At 35.4% G+C, this 21,500-nt stretch overlaps 2 protein-coding genes and 1 long non-coding RNA gene across 5 annotated transcripts; all 3 read right to left on the reverse strand.

The window, feature by feature from the left end:
- Nucleotides 1-9,057: 9,057 nt before the first annotated feature.
- Nucleotides 9,058-13,616, reverse strand: mcur1 (mitochondrial calcium uniporter regulator 1). Of its 2 annotated transcripts, none has more exons than XM_079597591.1 (9): nucleotides 12,915-13,616; nucleotides 12,640-12,759; nucleotides 12,454-12,557; nucleotides 12,077-12,178; nucleotides 11,541-11,582; nucleotides 11,325-11,396; nucleotides 11,119-11,172; nucleotides 10,920-11,034; nucleotides 9,058-10,171 (listed from the first exon to the last, which is right to left on the reverse strand). In XM_079597591.1, exons 1-9 carry the CDS (start codon nucleotides 13,021-13,023, stop codon nucleotides 10,116-10,118), a joined length of 774 nt encoding a protein of 257 aa, XP_079453717.1. In that variant the 5' UTR covers nucleotides 13,024-13,616; the 3' UTR covers nucleotides 9,058-10,115. The 2 variants fall into 2 exon arrangements, with proteins under 2 accessions (XP_079453717.1, XP_079453718.1); XM_079597592.1 differs by having other exon boundaries at nucleotides 9,060-10,171; nucleotides 12,887-13,357.
- Nucleotides 13,617-14,387: 771 nt separating this feature from the next.
- Nucleotides 14,388-18,628, reverse strand: rgs9bp (regulator of G protein signaling 9 binding protein). Of its 2 annotated transcripts, none has more exons than XM_079597600.1 (3): nucleotides 17,837-18,628; nucleotides 15,854-16,160; nucleotides 14,388-15,712 (listed from the first exon to the last, which is right to left on the reverse strand). In XM_079597600.1, exons 1-3 carry the CDS (start codon nucleotides 17,924-17,926, stop codon nucleotides 15,345-15,347), a joined length of 765 nt encoding a protein of 254 aa, XP_079453726.1. In that variant the 5' UTR covers nucleotides 17,927-18,628; the 3' UTR covers nucleotides 14,388-15,344. The 2 variants fall into 2 exon arrangements, with proteins under 2 accessions (XP_079453726.1, XP_079453727.1); XM_079597601.1 differs by having other exon boundaries at nucleotides 15,854-16,135; nucleotides 17,837-18,305.
- Nucleotides 18,629-19,082: 454 nt separating this feature from the next.
- On the reverse strand, nucleotides 19,083-21,253 carry LOC306994398. The gene is made up of 5 exons (XR_013796677.1): nucleotides 21,114-21,253; nucleotides 20,729-20,794; nucleotides 20,322-20,393; nucleotides 19,626-19,695; nucleotides 19,083-19,507 (listed from the first exon to the last, which is right to left on the reverse strand). It is a non-coding gene; the product is annotated as an uncharacterized lncRNA (long non-coding RNA).
- Between the last annotated feature and the right edge of the window lie 247 nt (nucleotides 21,254-21,500).

Consider the following 21,500-nt stretch of genomic DNA (forward strand, 5'->3'; position numbering starts at 1 on the left):
TTTTTTTTTTTTTTTTTTTTTTTTTCATACTTTCCTATCATGGTTAAAAGGCAAAATATATTCTTTAAACTGATGGCAGTTAAGCTCCATCCACAAAGAAATTGAGTTCAAGTCCCGGGTCATGTTTTTTTTTTTCTCATACTTTTGGGATTTTGACGACAGGTCGCGGGTCATCGTTTTTTTTTTTTTTTTCATACTTTCCTATCATGGTTAAAAAGCAAAATATATTCTTTAAACTGATGGCAGTTAAGCTCCATCCACAAAAAAATTGAGTTCAAGTCCCGGTTTAATGTTTTTTTTTTTTTTTTTTCATACTTTTGGGATTTTGACGACAGGTCCCGGGTCATCGTTTTTTTTTTTTTTTCATACTTTCCTATCATGGTCATAAGGCAAAATATATTCTTTAAACTGATGGCAGTTAAACTCCTTCCACAAAAAAATTGATTTCAAGTCCCGGGTCATGTTTTTTTTTTTTTTTTTTTTTTTTTCCATACTTTCCTATCATGGTTAAAAGGCAAAATATATTCTTTAAACTGATGGCAGTTAAGCTCCATCCACAAAAAAATTGAGTTCAAGTCCCGGGTCATGTTTTTTTTTTTTTTTTTTCATACTTTTGGGATTTTGACGACAGGTCCCGGGTCATCGTTTTTTTTTTCATACTTTCCTATCATTGTTAAAAGGCAAAATATATTCTTTAAACTGATGGCAGTTAAACTCCTTCCACAAAAAAATTGATTTCAAGTCCCGGGTCATGTTTTTTTTTTTTTTTTTTTTTTTTCCATACTTTCCTATCATGGTTAAAAGGCAAAATATATTCTTTAAACTGATGGCAGTTAAGCTCCATCCACAAAAAAAATTGAGTTCAAGTCCCGGGTCATGTTTTTTTTTTTTCTCATACTTTTGGGATTTTGACGACAGGTCCCGGGTCATCGGTTTTTTTTTTTTTTTCATACTTTCCTATCATGGTTAAAAGGCAAAATATATTCTTTAAACTGATGGCAGTTAAACTCCATCCACAAAAAAATTGAGTTCAAGTCCCGGGTCATGTTTTTTTTTCTTTTTTTTTTTTCTCATACTTTTGGGATTTTGACGACAGGTCCCGGGTCATCGTTTTTTTTTTTTTTTTTTTTTTTTTTCATACTTTCCTATCATGGTTAAAAGGCAAAATATATTCTTTAAACTGATGGCAGTTAAGCTCCATCCACCAAAAAATTGATTTCAAGTCCCGGGTCATGTTTTTTTTTTTTTTTTTTTTTTTTCATACTTTTGGGATTTTGACGACAGGTCCTGGGTCATCGTTTTTTTTTTGTTTTGTTTTTTTTTTCATACTTTCCTATCATGGTTAAAAGGCAAAATATATTCTTTAAACTGATGGCAGTTAAGCTCCATCCACAAAAAAGCTGAGTTCAAGTCCCGGGTCATGTTTTTTTTGTTTTTTTCTCATACTTTTGGGATTTTGACGACAGGTCCCGGGTCATCGTTTTTTTTTCATACTTTCCTATCATTGTTAAACGGCAAAAGATATTCTTTAAACTGATGGCATTTAAGCTCCATCCACAAAAAAATTGAGTTCAAGTCCCGGGTCATGTTTTTTTTTTTTTCTCATACTTTTGGGATTTTGACGACAGGTCCCGGGTCATCGTTTTTTTTTTTTTTTTCATACTTTCCTATCATGGTTAAAAGGCAAAATATATTCTTTAAACTGATGGCAGTTAAACTCCATCCACAAAAAAATTGAGTTCAAGTCCCGGGTCATGTTTTTTTGTTTTTTCATACTTTTGGGATTTTGACGACAGGTCCCGGGTCATCGTTTTTTTTTTTTTTTTCATACTTTCCTATCATTGTTAAAAGGCAAAAGATATTCTTTAAACTGATGGCAGTTAAGCTCCATCCACAAAGAAATTGAGTTCAAGTCCCGGGTCATGTTTTTTTTTGTTTTTTTGTTTTTTCATACTTTTGGGATTTTGACGACAGGTCCCGGGTCATCGTTTTTTTTTTTTTTTTCATACTTTCCTATCATGGTCAAAAGGCAAAAGATATTTTTTAAACTGATGGCAGTTAAGCTCCATCCACAAAAAAATTGAGTTCAAGTCCCGGGTCATGTTTTTTTTTTTTTTTTTCTCATACTTTTGGGATTTTGACGACAGGTCCCGGGTCATCGTTTTTTTTTTATTTTTTTTATTTTTTTTATACTTTCCTATCATGGTTAAAAGGCAAAAGATATTATTTAAACTGATGGCAGTTAAGCTCCATCCACAAAGAAATTGAGTTCAAGTCCCGGGTCATGTTTTTTTTTTTTTCATACTTTTGGGATTTTGACGACAGGTCCCGGGTCATCGTTTTTTTTTTTTTTTTCATACTTTCCTATCATGGTTAAAAGGCAAAATATATTCTTTAAACTGATGGCAGTTAAGCTCCATCCACAAAAAAATTGAGTTCAAGTCCCGGGTCATGTTTTTTTTTTTTTTCATACTTTTGGGATTTTGACGACAGGTCCCGGGTCATCGTTTTTTTTTTTTTTTTATACTTTCCTATCATGATCAAAAGGCAAAATATATATTTTTTAAACTGATGGCAGTTAAACTCCTTCCACAAAAAAATTGATTTCAAGTCCAGGGTCATGTTTTTTTTTTGTTTTTTTTCATACTTTTGGGATTTTGACGACAGGTCCCGGGTCATCGTTTTTTGTTTTTTTTTCATACTTTCCTATCATGGTTAAAAGGCAAAAGATATTCTTTAAACTGATGGCAGTTAAGCTCCATCCACAAAGAAATTGAGTTCAAGTCCCGGGTCATGTTTTGTTTTTTTGTTTTTTCATACTTTTGGGATTTTGACGACAGGTCCCGGGTCATCGTTTTTTTTTTTTTTTTCATACTTTCCTATCATTGTTAAAAGGCAAAAGATATTATTTAAACTGATGGCAGTTAAGCTCCATCCACAAAGAAATTGAGTTCAAGTCCCGGGTCATGTTTTTTTTTGTTGTTTTTTTTCATACTTTTGGGATTTTGACGACAGGTCCCGGGTCATCGTTTTTTTTTTTTTTTTTTTTTTTTTTTTATACTTTCCTATCATGGTTAAAAGGCAAAAGATATTCTTTAAACTGATGGCAGTTAAGCTCCATCCACAAAGAAATTGAGTTCAAGTCCCGGGTCATGTTTTTTTTTTTTTCATACTTTTGGGATTTTGACGACAGGTCCCGGGTCATCGTTTTTTTTTTTTTTTTTCATACTTTCCTATCATGGTTAAAAGGCAAAAGATATTCTTTAAACTGATGGCAGTTAAGCTCCATCCACAAAAAAATTTAGTTCAAGTCCCGGGTCATGTTTTTTTTTTTCTTCATACTTTTGGGATTTTGACGATAGGTCCCGGGTCATGTTTTTTTTTTTTTTTTTTTTTTTTCATACTTTTGGGATTTTGACGACAGGTCCCGGGTCATCGTTTTTTTTTTTTTTCATACTTTCCTATCATGGTTAAAAGGCAAAATATATTCTTTAAACTGATGGCAGTTAAACTCCATCCACCAAAAAATTGAGTTCAAGTCCCGGGTCATGTTTTGTTTTTTTGTTTTTTCATACTTTTGGGATTTTGACGACAGGTCCCGGGTCATCGTTTTTTTTTTTTTTTTTTTTTTTCATACTTTCCTATCATTGTTAAAAGGCAAAAGATATTCTTTAAACTGATAGCAGTTAAGCTCCCTCCACAAAAAAATTGAGTTCAAGTCCCGGGTCATGGTTTTTTTTTTTTTTTTTCATACTTTTGGGATTTTGACGACAGGTCCCGGGTCATCGTTTTTTTTTTTTTTTCATACTTTCCTATCATGGTTAAAAGGCAAAATATATTCTTTAAACTGATGGCAGTTAAGCTCCATCCACAAAAAAATTGAGTTCAAGTCCCGGGTCATGTTTTTTTTTTTTTTTTTTCATACTTTTGGGATTTTGACGACAGGTCCCGGGTCATCGTTTTTTTTTTCATACTTTCCTATCATTGTTAAAAGGCAAAATATATTCTTTAAACTGATGGCAGTTAAACTCCTTCCACAAAAAAATTGATTTCAAGTCCCGGGTCATGTTTTGTTTTTTTGTTTTTTCATACTTTTGGGATTTTGACGACAGGTCCCGGGTCATCGTTTTTTTTTTTTTTTTCATACTTTCCTATCATTGTTAAAAGGCAAAAGATATTCTTTAAACTGATGGCAGTTAAGCTCCATCCACAAAGAAATTGAGTTCAAGTCCCGGGTCATGTTTTTTTTTGTTTTTTTGTTTTTTCATACTTTTGGGATTTTGACGACAGGTCCCGGGTCATCGTTTTTTTTTTTTTTTTCATACTTTCCTATCATTGTTAAAAGGCAAAAGATATTCTTTAAACTGATGGCAGTTAAGCTCCATCCACAAAGAAATTGAGTTCAAGTCCCGGGTTATGTTTTTTTTTCTTTTTTTTTTTTCTCATACTTTTGGGATTTTGACGACAGGTCCCGGGTCATCGTTTTTTTTTTTTTTTTTTTTTTTTTTCATACTTTCCTATCATGGTTAAAAGGCAAAATATATTCTTTAAACTGATGGCAGTTAAGCTCCATCCACCAAAAAATTGATTTCAAGTCCCGGGTCATGTTTTTTTTTTTTTTTTTTTTTTTCATACTTTTGGGATTTTGACGACAGGTCCTGGGTCATCGTTTTTTTTTTTTTTTTTTTTTTTTTTCATACTTTCCTATCATGGTTAAAAGGCAAAATATATTCTTTAAACTGATGGCAGTTAAGCTCCATCCACAAAAAAGCTGAGTTCAAGTCCCGGGTCATGTTTTTTTTGTTTTTTTCTCATACTTTTGGGATTTTGACGACAGGTCCCGGGTCATCGTTTTTTTTTCATACTTTCCTATCATTGTTAAACGGCAAAAGATATTCTTTAAACTGATGGCATTTAAGCTCCATCCACAAAAAAATTGAGTTCAAGTCCCGGGTCATGTTTTTTTTTTTTTCTCATACTTTTGGGATTTTGACGACAGGTCCCGGGTCATCGGTTTTTTTTTTTTTTTCATACTTTCCTATCATTGTTAAAAGGCAAAAGATATTCTTTAAACTGATGGCAGTTAAGCTCCATCCACAAAGAAATTGAGTTCAAGTCCCGGGTCATGTTTTTTTTTGTTTTTTTGTTTTTTCATACTTTTGGGATTTTGACGACAGGTCCCGGGTCATCGTTTTTTTTTTTTTTTTTTATACTTTCCTATCATGGTTAAAAGGCAAAAGATATTCTTTAAACTGATGGCAGTTAAGCTCCATCCACAAAAAAATTGAGTTCAAGTCCCGGGTCATGTTTTATTTTTTTCTCATACTTTTGGGATTTTGACGACAGGTCCCGGGTCATCGTTTTTTTTTTTTTGTTTGTTTTTTCATACTTTCCTATCATTGTTAAAAGGCAAAAGATATTCTTTAAACTGATGGCAGTTAAGCTCCATCCACAAAGAAATTGAGTTCAAGTCCCGGGTCATGTTTTTTTTTTTTTTTTTTTTTTTCATACTTTTGGGATTTTGACGACAGGTCCCGGGTCATCGTTTTTTTTTTTTTTTTTTTTTTTTTTTCATACTTTCCTATTATGGTTAAAAGGCAAAATATATTCTTTAAACTGATGGCAGTTAAGCTCCATCCACAAAAAAATTGAGCTTCAAGTCCCGGGTCATGTTTTTTTTTTTGTTTTGTTTTTTTCATACTTTTGGGATTTTGACGACAGGTCCTGGGTCATCGTTTTTTTTTTTTTTTTTTTTTTTTTTTCATACTTTCCTATCATGGTTAAAAGGCAAAATATATTCTTTAAACTGATGGCAAGCTCCATCCACAAAGAAATTGAGTTCAAGTCCCGGGTCATGTTTTTTTTTTTTTTCATACTTTCCTATCATGGTTAAAAGGCAAAATATATTCTTTAAACTGATGATAATTCATCAGTAACACAGATAACACAGTTCTGTGCTTAACTGTGCCAAAAAGAAAGTATGAAAAAAAAAAAAAAGAAAAAAAAAAAAAAACGATGACCCGGGACCTGTCGTCAAAATCCCAAAAGTATGAAAAAAAAACAAAAAAAAACGATGACCCGGGACTTGAACTCTGGTCGTCAAAATCCCAAAAGTGTTAAATGGCAGTGCTTAGACCACAAGGCTATAGGGGATAACTGGAAAATAAAAGTTTGTTGAATATTTGTACCTCACTGCTAAGAAAAATGAGAGGGGGGAACAGAATCCGACGGCAAAAAACCAGCTGTCGGAATCCATTCCCCCACCCTCATATTGAGAAGTTTTGAAGAAGTGGCTTAAAAAAAGGCTGATTCAATTTCTTTGTGGATGGAGCTTAACTGCCATCAGTTTAAAGAATATCTTTTGCCTTTTAACCATGATAGGAAAGTATAAAAAAAATATAAAAAAAAACGATGACCCCGGACCTGTCGTCAAAATCCCAAAAGTATGAAAAAATAAAAAAAATAAAAATGATAACCCGGGACTTGAACTCTGGTCGTCAAAATCCCAAAAGTGTTAAATGTCAGTGCTTAGACCACTAGGCTATAGAGGACAAGTGCAAAACAAAAGTTTGTTGAGTATTTAAACCTCACTGATAAGAAAAATGAGAGGGGGGGAACAGAATCCGACGGCAAAAGAACAGCTGTCGGAATCCGTTCCCCCACCCTCATTATGAGAGGTTTTGATGAAGTGGCTTAAAAAAGGGCTGATTCAATTTTTTGTGGATGGAGCTTAACTGCCATCAGTTTAAAGAATATCTTTTGCCTTTTAAACATGATAGGAAAGTATGAAAAAAAAAAAAATTTGCGATGACCCGGGACCTGTCGTCAAAATCCCAAAAGTATGAGAAAAAAAAAAACATGACCCGGGACTTGAACTCAATTTTTTTGTGGATGGAGCTTAACTGCCATCAGTTTAAAGAATATATTTTGCCTTTTAACCATGATAGGAAAGTATGAAAAAAACAAAACAAAAAAAAAACGATGACCCGGGACCTGTCGTCAAAATCCCAAAAGTATGAAAAAAAAAACAAAAAAAAACGATGACCTGGAACTTGAACTCTGGTCGTCAAAATCCTAAAAGTGTTAAATGTCAGTGCTTAGACCACTAGGCTATAGGGGACAACTGGAAAACGATAGTTTGTTGAGTATTTGAACCTCAATGCTAAGAAAAATGAGAGGGGGGAAACAGAATCAGACGGCAAAAAAACCAGCTGTCGGAATCCGTTCCCCCACCCTCATTATGAGAGGTTTTGATGAAGTGGCTTAAAAAAAGGCTATTTCAATTTTTTGGTGGATGGAGCTTAACTGCCATCAGTTTAAAGAATATCTTTTGCCTTTTAACCATGATAGGGAAGTATGAAAAAAAAAAAAAAAAAAAAAAAAACGATGACCCGGACCTGTCGTCAAAATCCCAAAAGTATGAAAAAAAAAAAAACGATGACTTGAACTCTGGTCGTCAAAATCCCAAAAGTGTTAAATGTCAGTGCTTAGACCACTAGGCTATAGGGGACAACTGGAAATCAAAAGTTTGTTGAGTATTTGAACCTCACTGATAAGAAAAATGAGAGGGGGGGAACAGAATCCGACGGCAAAAAAACAGCTGTCGGAATCCGTTCCCCCACCCTCATTATGAGAGGTTTTGATGAAGGTTCTGCCATCAGTTTAAAGGGGCTATATGGAACTTTTTCCCCAAAATAAACAAAACAATAGCCTTTTCATTTTACCATTTTTGACTCAAACATCTCCTGATGAGCATACTGCCACCTTGTCTGCTCACAGTGGGTGCACCTATAAGCCTGTATCCTATTTTTCCTATTTTCTGTCGGGTCGAATTTTTCCCGCGCTGTCTGCGGATGTGACGTCAAGCGCGTTTATGTTAAAAGTTTCAGATCACTCAGAACACTTATCTCAGACAAATATGTATTTGACTGTTCTTACCTCTGTAAACATAATGTTGACCTGACCTCCTTGCAGCAGATGACTTGTGAAGTGTGCACGTACGAGCGAGCAGAAAGGAAGAGCAGTTCTGTTTTTTGGCCACAGGTGTCAGTCGCGAGTTTAAATTTCAGAAAAACGCATATAGCCTCTTTAAAGAATATTTTTTGACTTTTAATCATGATAAGAAAAGTATGGAAAAAAAACAAAAAACAAAAAAAAAAACGATGACCGTGACTTGAACTCTGGTCGTCAAATTTCAAAAAAATTTCAAAGTCAGAGCTTAGACCACTAGGCTATAGGGGACAAGTGGAAAGCAAAAGTTTGTTGAGTATTTGAACCTCACTGATAAGAAAAATGAGAGGGGGGGGAACAGAATCCGACGGCAAAAAACCAGCTGTCGGAATCCGTTCCCCCACCCTCATTATGAGAGGTTTTGATGAAGTGGCTTTAAAAAAGGCGGATTCAATTTTTGTGTGGATGGAGCTTAACTGCCATCAGTTTAAATAATATTTTTTGCCTTTTAATCATGATAGGACAGTATGAAGAAAAAAAAAATACGATGACCCGGGACTTGAACTCTGGTCGTCAAAATTAAAAAAAGTTAAAAGTCAGAGCTTAGACCACTAGGCTGAAATGTGGTCAGTTCAGATATGCTTATCCGGCAGAAAGAAAAAAAATTATATAAAAGTCTATATGTATATATATATATATATATATATATATATATATATATATATTATGTTGCCATTCTGTACACTCAGTTTTAGTAGCCTATATATTGATTTAACATAAATACCTTGTGCGTGTGTATATTCATTGCACCTATCTGTTCTGTTCAATGTTATTTTCAAATGGAAGTCCATGGTTATAATTATTCATAAGTTTGCAGTGTCATAACTACATCTCTGACGTTTATAACAAACCAAACCGTTTGAAAATCGATACATGCACCATTAAAACACAATGTTACGAGTGAGCAAGCTGACTGCGACAAGATGGCCGCCAGGTGCGGACATCGACCTCCATTGGCCAGCAGTGCGGACGAGACATCTAGCCTTAATTATGCATATCTAGACGTTGACAACTTTCCTATTCGACTTCACAAAACAGCTACACAAAGAGAATAAAAAAAGACAAGGCTTTTATTAATCAGAATTTATCATATTCACTTTGACTTTCGTTGAATCAGAATCATATTATCATGAATGCAATTTTTGGACAACTCGTGTGCGTTTAAGTCATCACCTTTAGTCAAATGATCTATAAGTTTTTTTTTATTCTGGCAACAATTCCAACCATCCAAAAATATGACAAATGTCATGTAATGTACTTTAATCATTACACAACTGCCACAATTGTTTGTCACAGCTGTGCTGATATTCAGTGTGTGATGATGCTTAAATATGCAGTGTATTTAAACAGCATCATTTCATTCATCACACTTAAAATGACAACACAACATAACATACACAACATAAATGAAGACAAAGTTAATAGCTGTTTGTTCTAAAAACAGCTACACATTTGTAAATTGAGAAGGTGAATGTGTATTTAGTTGCTTGAATCATGTACCTTCTTGTTTTAGTATAGACCCTTTTCAGACTGTGATGATGAGGTGTTTCCACAGTTATCAACATCTCAAATCTAGTAAAGTTTTTCATATAAAAGTTTCTCATGTATAATGCTTTAAATTGATATATTATTTTGTCAGAAAAAGGAAAAAAAATATCGTTGCTGCGAAAAACAGGAAGTGATGGCAAATTTGACATCTTTCTTCTGACCAATGTAATCAATCTCTTTATTTTTCCCTCTTTTGAAAAGTCATGGGATCTCTATTACAGATTTTTTTTTTGCTATTGGAGCAATTAAAGAATTATATTAGCAGTCATCTCCCCTTCACCGCTATAGAAGTTTACCCAACTATGGCAACTTCTGCTTCTTGGGCTTCATTCAAGCTGTTGACAATGGTGTAAATAAGCATGATCCTAATGCAAGATGTTGCACTGTTGATGTAGATATGTAAATATGATTTATTTTCCAAATAGAACTTGATATCTTAATAAAGCAAGAATTTTTGCTTAGACATTTGCTCCTAGAGGATGACTGTGAATATCACAGCTCTTCTTATGACCAAAGGCTGATGAGTTTTTATTACGAAGAACAATGTCTCCTGGTGTTCACATCCATATCCGATAGAATCCAAGTACTACCGTGAGACACGTGAATACTGAACCTAGAAGAATTACAAAAATAAATCATGAATGAAAGTAAATACTGAAACAGTCTCTTACTGACCAGTTATTTGAATAACTCATCTTGAAAAATTCATCTGGACCTCTTTATCGGTGTGATTAATGTAACATGGCCATTTTGCAGCTGTGTGTACGGCAGGTCCTTGAGACGGAACTTAATGAACACACTATCTTTGCCGAGACCAGTGGTGGACAAAGCAATCAAGTACACTTGAGTAAAAGTATAGATATTCTAATACAACATTACTTCATTAAAAGTGCTCCTTTTTTATTTTACTTGAGTAATACTTGATTTTTAATGTACTGATCAATTAAATATGTTTAGGATTAGTTCAGACATCTGAAAATGTTTTATACACTAGCAAGTAGTAATCAAAAGTAGTCATACACTCAAAATATTAAATAATGCAAGTGTACCAACAAGAAAAATAATAAAATATTCCATATTGTACTTGAAAAATGAGGAAAAACAATGTGTGTAAACAAAAAAAGTATAAACATACAATATACAGCAGCAGTCCACCACTGGCCGAGTCTTTTTTCATTTTACTTGCAGCCTCATTTTGGGCCTTCATAAAATAAATAAGCTCAACGATAAGTTTCAGCCTCATTCCAGACTGAGGCCAAAATGAACTTGAGGACTGCAAACACACTGTATGCATAGTCTGACAGATGTACAACTTTTCCAAATGGTTTTCAATTGCAAATGTGCGATCTTGACACTTTTACCTGCAAGATATTTGATAGTATCTAGTTTATGTGCCTCCAGCAAAGTCTTCAGGCCAGCCACTTCTGTGTCGATTTTCATGTTGGTCTCTGTCACATGCCGATCCTGCTCAGAATGCTAAGAAAGAAGCTCCAGTTTTATACAAAGTTTAATACAAAAAATCAAGAAGATATTATTGTCCTAAACACTGGTACTTCTCACCATTTCCATCAATTCATTCCTGGTCCCAATCAGTTTTCTGTCAAAGTCTACCGTCTGGACCAAGAGCAAACACATCTCAGTTAAAGCATATGTAACTTCCAGCTCAAAACGACACAACTCTAATAACTAACACATCTTTGGTTTCCAGAGACGGTGAAGCTTCCAAAGCTGTTTTTCTAGCGTGTCTTTGATCTTGCTGTACTTACCATCTCCTTTACACGGCTTTTCTCTATGTTCAAATCCAAAATGTTATCTGCACGCCTTTTTCTTACCACATCCTGCAGCACAAAAACAAAATGTAAAACTATAATAACTAGAGTACCCAGTAAATGTGTATGGTCAGGGGCTGTGTGTTTAAGGTCTGAATAGCAAAGTAAAACCTTTTATTTTATTATCAAAAAGTTGTTTTTCCATTAACTTACAGTAAGTTGTAACCTTAGCTGTGATAGTTCAACCTTGATTTTCTGTAAAGGAAATAAGATGCAGTACATAATACTTTAAGGCAAACCAAATAATGACATTATCAAAAAAAAAAAGGCATCACTTTTTATTTCACAGCTACTATGTTACATTATTTATTTGAATTTACCAAGACAAGAGATTCAGATGGCATAGGGAAATATTTATATTTATTTATATACACTAACGTTTAAAAGTTTAGCTTCAGTAAGATCTTTTTTTTTAAAGAATACTTTTAATCAGCAAGGATACAATAAATGTATCAAAGGGCATGTATAATGTTCCAAATGATTTATATTTGAAATAAATGCTGTTCTTTGGATCTTTCTATTTATCACAGAATCCTGATTTTTTTTTAATCAAGATTTACACAAAAATATTCTTTCAAAAAACATTAAAAAAAATCTTGCTGACCCCAAACTTACAAATAATGTAAGTATACAAATTGAGTGGGTGATTTCTGATAATAGATAACAGCACAAATGATCAGAGGTCTCACCTCATTGTCTGCCAATAATGCTGAGAATTCACTCTTCTCAAGAATGATCATGTCCTTTTTCACAGCGGTGATATGAGACATGACTTTCTGTAACATGATTTCCTGTAAAACAAAAATAGTCAAGAAGAATAACTGACCTGTTCGACCTGGGCTCTGCTATGAGTGAAGTTGTATAGACAACAACAGGCAGTCAACGCAAGTTAAAAAAAAAATTGTGTACATTAAAAACATCATGTCATGATCAACTTTGCCAATTGTTTGCCAACTTTTGCCATGAATCAATCACTTAACAGTCACTTAAACCTTAGCAAAAGTTGAATACAATGGCTAAATCAATAAGTGATCACAACAGCATGAAAAGACAATACAAATCTCACCTGCTGTGTTTTGGTGGCCATGTCACCGTATGTAACGTCCATGTTTGAATTTGTGGTATTCACCATCATATTGACAATGACCTCTGCCTGCTGGGTCATGAAACCTGAAAGGACACAGATCATTTTGATGAATTACTGACCTGGACTTTGCCAGAACATTTTAGAAACACGGAAAAGCATTCTCACCACTTTCCTCAAGCAATCGGACCATTGCATGAGTGTCAAAGAATAGCTTTCTATTGCCAGACTTGGACATGTCTGATTTTTTAAGGTCATACTGTAGAGTTTTAACAGAGGTGCTCAACTCTGAAACAAAGACAATGGAATGGGGGACGATTAGCGTGTAGAATATGCAAATCTAGAAAACTGGTCATTATCAACAGCAGTAAGTTAAACGTTCTGCAAACTTAGACGTGTGGTGTGTATGACTTACATTACAAACATCGAGAGTACATACGCACCTCTGACCAACACCCATGAACCTCTCAACAGCAGAACAGACTCCGTGCCAGACCTGCTGAATCCACTTCTGATCGCAGAGATCAGATGTCTGCTGTGTGGAGACCACATTCTGCAGAAGCCTGAAAACAAGCACTTTGTAGCCTATTTTGTTGTATTAAATCCGTGGAAAACTTTAAAATGTTGTGGGATCGCGGCGGTGCGGGACCTGATTTGACCGCATGATCTAGTTTTTCTCCTCTGTAGCCTATTCGTCTTCTAAATCAATCCTTTGAACAAAAAATAATAATTCCTGAAATAATTCAGAATAATTACATAACCGGACCAGTAAGACACTGTTTCCCCCCCGCACTGCGATAAGAAATATAAAGGTTTCCAAACTTTTCTCCTTTCTGTTTGACAGATCCGACAACCCCTGTCAAGATTCCTGTAACTGCGCGTAAACAATGACGTTTCACGTACACATGCTTGTTCTCTGGACGTAAGCACGTCGTGACGTTTAACAAATGTAAGCGAGGAGAGGTGCTTACTGCTTAGCAACCAGAAAATGTTTACTCAGGGGGTAAACATATTGAATGACCTGTTTCATTCATAGACAGTACATAAGATGGACACAGCGACCCCATAGACTTCAACGGAGAAAAGTGAAGCCCATTTGAAGCACTCACTTCCTGATCGCCAGGCGAACTGCGCAGGCTCAAACTGAGCTTGAACACGTGAGCAACGTGTCTGACAGCTGTCAGTCTTCTAGTAGCTGTGCGGAGAGAAATCTGAATCATTCCCTTCCGAATCTCGCAGAGACGGAGAGCGTGAGCATTAACTGTCCATGAGCTAGCAGCAGGATCAACTTTATCACTCTCTGTGGGCTACTCCCTTCACTTTATCGGACTTAATGCCTCCACGTTCCCCCGATTGCCTGCGAGCTTCTCCGCCGGTCTATACGGTAATTTCTCTACAGTGCGACAGAGAGTCGCGTGAGTTATGACGCAATCGTTAGCCTATTTTTTACAAAAACGGCTTCTACGGGGCCATAACGTAAGGTACAAGGTAATGGAGCCTTTTATACATTGTCGAGTTTCTTTAGAAATAAATAATGGACAAATGGAGTCTTTGGACGCCTCAGATGTAAAGTTATTCGCTGTCAAAGTGACGCAAAAATGAATGGGAGTCAATGGAATGCTAACAGCAGGTGAAGTTCTGCTACAATGGCGGCGCCCGCGGAGGCTTCAGTTTCCGGCGGATGGATTACCCCCTTGGTTTCATTCTCTATTCATTAGCCTATTTAGGGCTCCACTTGCAATTAGTGCAGCACCTTTACCAAAATCTGGGACACCTCTACAATTTCACCCCCTGATTTATTGTGATTTTACAAGCAATATGGAAAATGCGAGAGAAACTGTTGAGACTGACTCTGAATATCAGACTGAGTCTGATGTTGTCTGACAGACCTGACAACACATATACTGAAACTAACATTCAATTTTAAAAATCTAATTTATTAATATTTGTATTTTTACAAAATGAATATTCGTGAGATACTTGAAAGTGAGGACATTACAATACATGGAGAAACACAGAAGGATTTTCAACAGTGTCTTAAAATGTCAAATGTCTTTGAAAAAGTGACTTTCAGTTTGAGGTAATTACAATATATCAGTCCTTTTCTGTAAACTTCTATGTTACCTTTCCTTTATATTGATTAACCACTAACTTGTTTATGACTAATAACTGAGTATTAATACCAGTCATATGCTGACTAACATTTTAGAACAAACAATTCTATTGTTCTGGTTGGTGTAACAGGTTTCTAAACATTTGATTCAAACTAAATCAATAATTCAATTCGAAACAAAGATAAAGATATGTGCATAACGTATTAAAGCCATATTCTTTTAGTGATGTTTCAAGAGTAGGCAAACTTACAAAGTAATAGTTACAGGATTAGGTGTTGTGTCAGTGTTGATACTGTATTATAGTCAAAAACTAAAACAGAATAAGGTTCTGAAGGTATGGTATGATGAACCAGCCAATGAACCGCCCAGGATTTGAACTACAGTAAACAGGACTTGTGTTTACACACACCAAAACCTCAAAACAGAAGTCCTGAAAGTACATATGAAATCTGAATGGACTATTTCACTGCTTTCCCAAATTCCAAAATATTCTGCATTGAAACCCAAATGAATGCATCATGCTTTCTTTTGCTAAATGATCATACACCCAAAATTAATGGCAAAGTTTTTTGATTTGTAAAACAGAACTCACAGGCTCTGTTGAGATCAACAGTAAGAAACTGTCAAATTGTTGATAGTAAGTATACACCGACAGCTTCCTCTTTCACATTGTGCTGTGCAGACTGTTGATGTTTGGCCGATCACAACTGAAGAGACCTCAGAAAAAGAAAAAGCCTACACAAAACAAGAGATAAGACTTCAGACCAGGAACACCACACACACTGATAGCACCACGGCAAAGATCGCCACACCGCTCAGCATCATTGCCGCGAACATCTGGCTACGACTGCAGAAGCTTTGAGCTGCCTCTTCGTCGATGGGCAGCAGTGCTAGTGAGGCGCTGTCAGTGCTAACAGGGTCAGCGTACTGAGGACCCAGTGCCTCCACAGTCCAGCGCAGAACGTTGACTTTCAGCTCCATGTCTTCCAGTGTGTGGTCCACCTGTGCGATCTCTTGCTCCAGCTGGCTCTGCTCCTGACCCTCCACGCTGGACGTCTGGGTACCGTCACCTGCCTCCTGCAGGTCAGGCAGGCTCAAGGCCCGTGCCGCCACCTCTGTGGTCCCTCCTGTTTAAGCAATTACATGTTTATCAGACTAATAACAGGGTTACACTTCATATGTTTGAGGAATGTACAGAAGTTGCTTTTCTTCTAGTCTTAAATAATTAGTAATCTGTTATGAAATGTCTTACAGTTATGCATGCCTACCCTGTATCCCTGTTTGCACCATGGTACTGTTATTGGCCAGGGAAAAGTGCTTGGCCATGGTGAAAACCTTGCACATGTCTGCATGTAGGAGCTCCAGACACGAGGAGAACGCTACCCACAACAGCTCTGTGTCCTTCCTTTCAGTCTCTGGTAATGTTTTATCCCTCAGTCGAGCTGTCAGGTGGTTTCGGCAGGACAGCGCTAGTGTCTGGGCTCGCTCTCGTGTTTGCCGAAGATCACGTCGTAGGCTGGAGTTGTCCATGCATCCACCGACACAGGAGGCTAAGTGCCGATAACATGCCACCACCTGAGTCAGATCAGATCAACTATGATGTTTTGAACTTTAACTTTAGTTTAATACATCTACCTTTGGCATTCTTCTAAATACATGTTTATTGTATTAATGACGCAATAAAGATATAAAATAAACTGTTTTTAAAAACGGAAAAGGTTTGATGGCACAATGGATTTCATACATAATTACAGATCAATTATGTAACATCAGCCAAACTGATCTGAATGAGTTATTAATGATTTAATACATAGGCCTACATCAATAATCCATACCTCACTGACCGGGTTCAGACAAAATAAATACCTGTATCTCACAGTTCTTTAGAGCACATGGCAGGTTGCTTAATGGATACTTGTAATCACATTATTTATTTCAATAATCCAAATGTATAAAAAATAATTAACTTTAGAATAAGAAATGAATATAAAAAAAGTAAATAAAACCAACAAAAAAGGCAATGAGCAGAAATGACCAGGAGTGAAGAGTGAACAAGGGCACCATGTTTTTTTTAACTAAGGAAAAGTCGGTTGGGGCTCATATTGACCCCAAACACCAAGAGGGGTAAAAAGCCCCCCTCTCCGGATAAACTTTAAATAACTTTTCATTCTTATTAACATTTAAAAAATTTTAAGTGTGATTCATGTAAAATACTTTTACATCTTATATATTAATATAATTTATTCCGGTGATGCTGTGAAGTTTTTATAAGGTTACATAAATGTTCAGGTTATCAAACATCATTATAGATTGATTAAGCATTAGTATGAGTGACAAATATTACTGATAATCTGCTTGTCATAAGACGGCTATTTCAGGATAAGCTTTGGAAACTTTTGGAATCTTGCTTTAGTTGCTGTCTTTTTAAAATATATAAAATGATTTGATCAGTTAAAATGCTGATCATCTTTAAGTTGTACTATCTGTATGTCAGAAGGGAGCATTAGATTTACTTTATGTATTGATTCTTAAAGCACGTAGATGAGCAGAAGCTGCTACCATTACTGACAGCAGAATAGAGTAAAGAAAACGGGTAATTCTGCTGGGCTAGTATTGAAAAAAAGAAATGTGAAGTGCGCACACTGGAAATAACAGCTCCAAACGATAATTTATTAAAAGCGCAACGTTTTGACCGTCAGGCCTTCATTAGGCACAATGGTCAGAGTACTGACACATGCCTCCACTGCTCAAACTGAAGATAATCAAGCAGTGGAGCGTGGATCATCCCTACTCACAGAAAGTGCTTTTTCACCCTAAGGCTCGAGGAATACACCATCATAAGATACTTTCATGTTCAGCCTGAAAATAAGGAGAAATGAGGACACGCATGCTTTGAAATCCAAACCGCAAGAAGTTTATCATCATGTCAACAAACAAATGATGGAAAATAAACCACAACTGATTGTCGACATATTTATCTAATTGATGTGCTCCCTTCATTCTTTCTTCTAATATTGTAGAACACTTATTAAGGGAAATATGTAAAAAAATAATAATACAAAAAAAAGATAAATGCAGGGAAATATGAATATGACTTATTAATCTTTCTTTGTTAGGAAAAATGAATGATTGATGCCCTGATTGTTAAAAACTCTTGGAAAAGATATCACCACAAAACTCTGAGACAAGTATGGAGGTTTGTTTAGACGTATGATTCTAATCAGTTATTGGTTCATTTAATATCAACTCACCTTGATGAGGGAGTCCACCATTGCTTTTCCTTCTTGCAGTGGCTGTGCTGAAGTTCCATCATCAGCGACCTTGTTGTTGGACAGTGGCATTGGGTTATGTTTTTTTTTTAAGGTAACAAGGGTGAATCCCTGTTCCAAAAGTTAGCGTCTGCCTTCAAACTCAACAATGCGTATACACCCTTCGTCTTAGCTGGAGTAAACTACAGTCCATATTTGAGCTGACTGTCCTGTCTGACCCTGTGACCAAAGCTCGATATATCAGTTGTCATCCAACAAGGATAAAAACCGAAGAAAGTAAAATAAAAATGTCAGGTTTCCAAAAAAGAATAGAAAAAACCGAGAGGCGTGGAGGATTGTGATGTCAAAGTGGAGTGTGATAATCCGAATGACTGACCCCTTTGCACTGAGGCCGTGTGGTTAAGCTCATTATTTGCTGCTGAGAGGTGCGGATATTCTGTGGCCTGGGAATACGTCACTACCTCCTCCTGGAGCCCCCTCTTATTCTCCCATCACTCTCTCTTTCTTCTCTCTCTTTTCTTTTTCTCTCTGTGTGTGCCTGAATGACAGGCCAGGCCCTGAGGGGCAGGTTGTGGTCCAGTGTTTGCTGCAGTTCTTGCAGCGGTTAACCAACACATCGCTTATTTGTTACAAACCTACAAAAAAATAACTAATATTTCAAATCTAAAACTTTAATCCAAATAAATAGAAATTAATATAAATATTTAAATAAAAATGTATGCATGGACTAGTCAGGCAATTGTTAGTCTCCTCTGTCTCAGGTCAAATTAGATTAGGGCCATGTTAAATTAATCCCTGAAATATATCTGCTGGATTGGTCTGGTTATCCCATCTTAACCATGACTGTACAGACCATACAGGTGCAAATCCTTTTTCGACTATTATGGAATATAGTTTTGGACAATATATAAATTAATTTGACAAAAGATACAAACACAGGAATGTGAGAAGCAATAGGTCTATATTTAATATGCTGTAAAATGTATTTATAAACAGACTATTTGTTTTGATATTTCTCTATTTATAACATAGTTATAAATCTCTAACTGAGAGATTATAAATCAGATTCTCTTGGCATTTAACATTGGTAGTTTGGTAGTCGTGTTGGCTGTATTTTTCTGGTTATGTTAAGAGCAAACATTCAGTAGATTATCAAAGTTTGATAGTAAAATTAGAGTTGTAATGTCATGTTCAGTTTTAATCATGGAATAACTTATCCAGGGGACAGTTTAATTAAAATATATTTTTTATATTATCACCAAATAATGAAAATTACACGTTTAATAAGCATACATATCCTATTCATTCAATCATTTGTTTTATCATTCAACATGAGGGTATTGGTATTGGTAGAGCAGCATTGTAGTATTGTCTTTATGGTTATAAGTTACATTTCTTTTTTTCTTGTCCATTTACACAAGTACATTTTTGTTGTACCTGTGAGACAAGGTTGTTTACATTTATTCTTTATTTTATTTGTAAAAAACAATTCAGCGCTTACAGGTCATAAATTGCAGTTAATTTTCCATGCATATTTCCATTTGTGATATTCTATAATTCAAAGGTTATTAGTTCAACAAACATTATAGTGTCATCTCATCGCGGTTGACTGTTAAACAGGTTGTTTTCCAGTTTACATCACTTGTCTGTTATCTGAGGAGAAAAAGAGTTGAACAATTTTAAAACAACTTTTCACAAACAACATTCAAAAATCAATGCATTTTAATGTAGCTATCACATAATACATTAGTAAGTGTGAAACAAGGCATACCGTTTAAGTATCTTGAGCTACCCTTGAGCTATATGTCTTCGTATTGTGTGTCGTTTTGTTGTAGTTCATTCTGATGAAAAAAAGTTAAACACTTCACTAGGGCTCTTTATAAACAAGTCTTTACACATATGACTCATTCCAGAGGAATTCCACAATTACTGCATTTAACATGAACTGGCAGAACTGCATTAACAGAACGAAAACTCAACGTGACTCCCTGTGACTCCATCTAGAGGCTGACAGAGTCCTCTGTTTTATATATAAAAAAGCCCTCTGCCCCACTGTTAGTTCTCACAACAAACTACACGCATGTGTAATCATAGTAATAGTTAGCCTTTTGTTACCATTTACTCATCTTCATGTCGTTCCACAATCATATGCTGATATTTTTTTTTTTTTTTACAGTATGTGGAATGGCTGTGTCAAAGTAGCCTTTAAACTATCTCCTTTTATGTTCCATGTAAAAAAATATTGGGTTGGGAATGACATGAGTTTTGAGTAAATGATGACAGTCGAAAGTCTACTAATTTGATCTGAAAGAAATGTTGCTAAAGGAAAATTTTGGGATTTAAGGAGAACTTTGTATCCCAAGGCTTCCATTTAGAAATATACAAAACTGTCTTGTGTAAAGGATAGATATATGAGTAATCTACATTTTCATTCATGATAAATAAAGGCACTAAAGGGTAGGCCTACCTCTGAACGTTTCGGCAAAATGATACTCTCCAAAATACTCCCTTTGGTTGTATTTAATGTATGGTTGGTCATCTGTAATGGATGGAAATCATACTGTTTATTAAAAGTATGAAAAAGTATTGAAATGAATTCAGAAAGCAAGCAATTAATTGGACATTGCTTGAAGGACCTTGTACTTCAGGACCTTGCTGTGGATATGAATGAGGCAAGAAATGTGGTTTATTCTTTTAAACAGCAGCTGTGCATGTAGAATGTTAAAAGTTACGATGTCTCCATCATAATACAAAAGTCATTCATATTTTTTAGGAATGTTCATTCTTTTGTTTCACACTGCATTTAGGAATACTTGTTCTTAGACAGGAAAGCGCTATTGCTTGCTTTAAATTAAGACCATTGAAGGCACCAACCGTCGTGTTTGATATGATAGATAAAAATGTGAAGGCATTCGGATCACTCCCATCACTGGCTGATCTCTGTGTAAAATGATAGGATTATTAGAGTATTAATAGTTAGTAGCCTATTAATAACAGTGATTAGAGAAAAAAATAATATGTATATAATAGATATAGCTGGTGGCATTTGATAACCATAACCTCAATAAAAGTTAGTCAAGATAAGGCTATTGAACAGGCTAAATGTGGTCAGTGACTATTCATTTTCATTGTCAAATTATTTTAAATATAAATCTCAGAAAAGAAAGACATAGGCCTACACTATAGTAACTTTTTGAATAACTGCAAAAATTATGGTTTCAGATTTTTTGTTTGATTAGGTATTAATATTTGTACATACCTTATTATGTGCTTCGAGTGTTACCAAACAGGCACACAGAACCCAGATGTACACTTCTATTTTCATTCTCAGCGAGTTGGAGGTTTTGTAGCTGTAATGTCAGCTTTAGAGCAGTTTAGAAGGGTTTGTTTTATATGTCAGACCTTGAGGCACTTGTAGGGAGGAACAAGCTGACGGTCATTCAACTGCACAGTTCCCAATCAAACTGCTAGAAGGCACAACCATAGGGTGCATAGACTATCACTTACTGTCTGTTTTGGTTCAGTAGCTTTTTGTGACTCTCAAAATGTAAATACAAAAAACTATAATAAGTAAATTTTATTATGAAAAAATAAATAACATTGGTAGCCTACTTGGATTTAATGAGTTTGTGTCAAACAATGGTTC

The sequence above is a fragment of the Phoxinus phoxinus genome, assembly GCF_949152265.1.
Source record: "Phoxinus phoxinus genome assembly, chromosome: 2".
NCBI classification, from domain to species: Eukaryota; Metazoa; Chordata; class Actinopteri; order Cypriniformes; family Leuciscidae; genus Phoxinus; species Phoxinus phoxinus.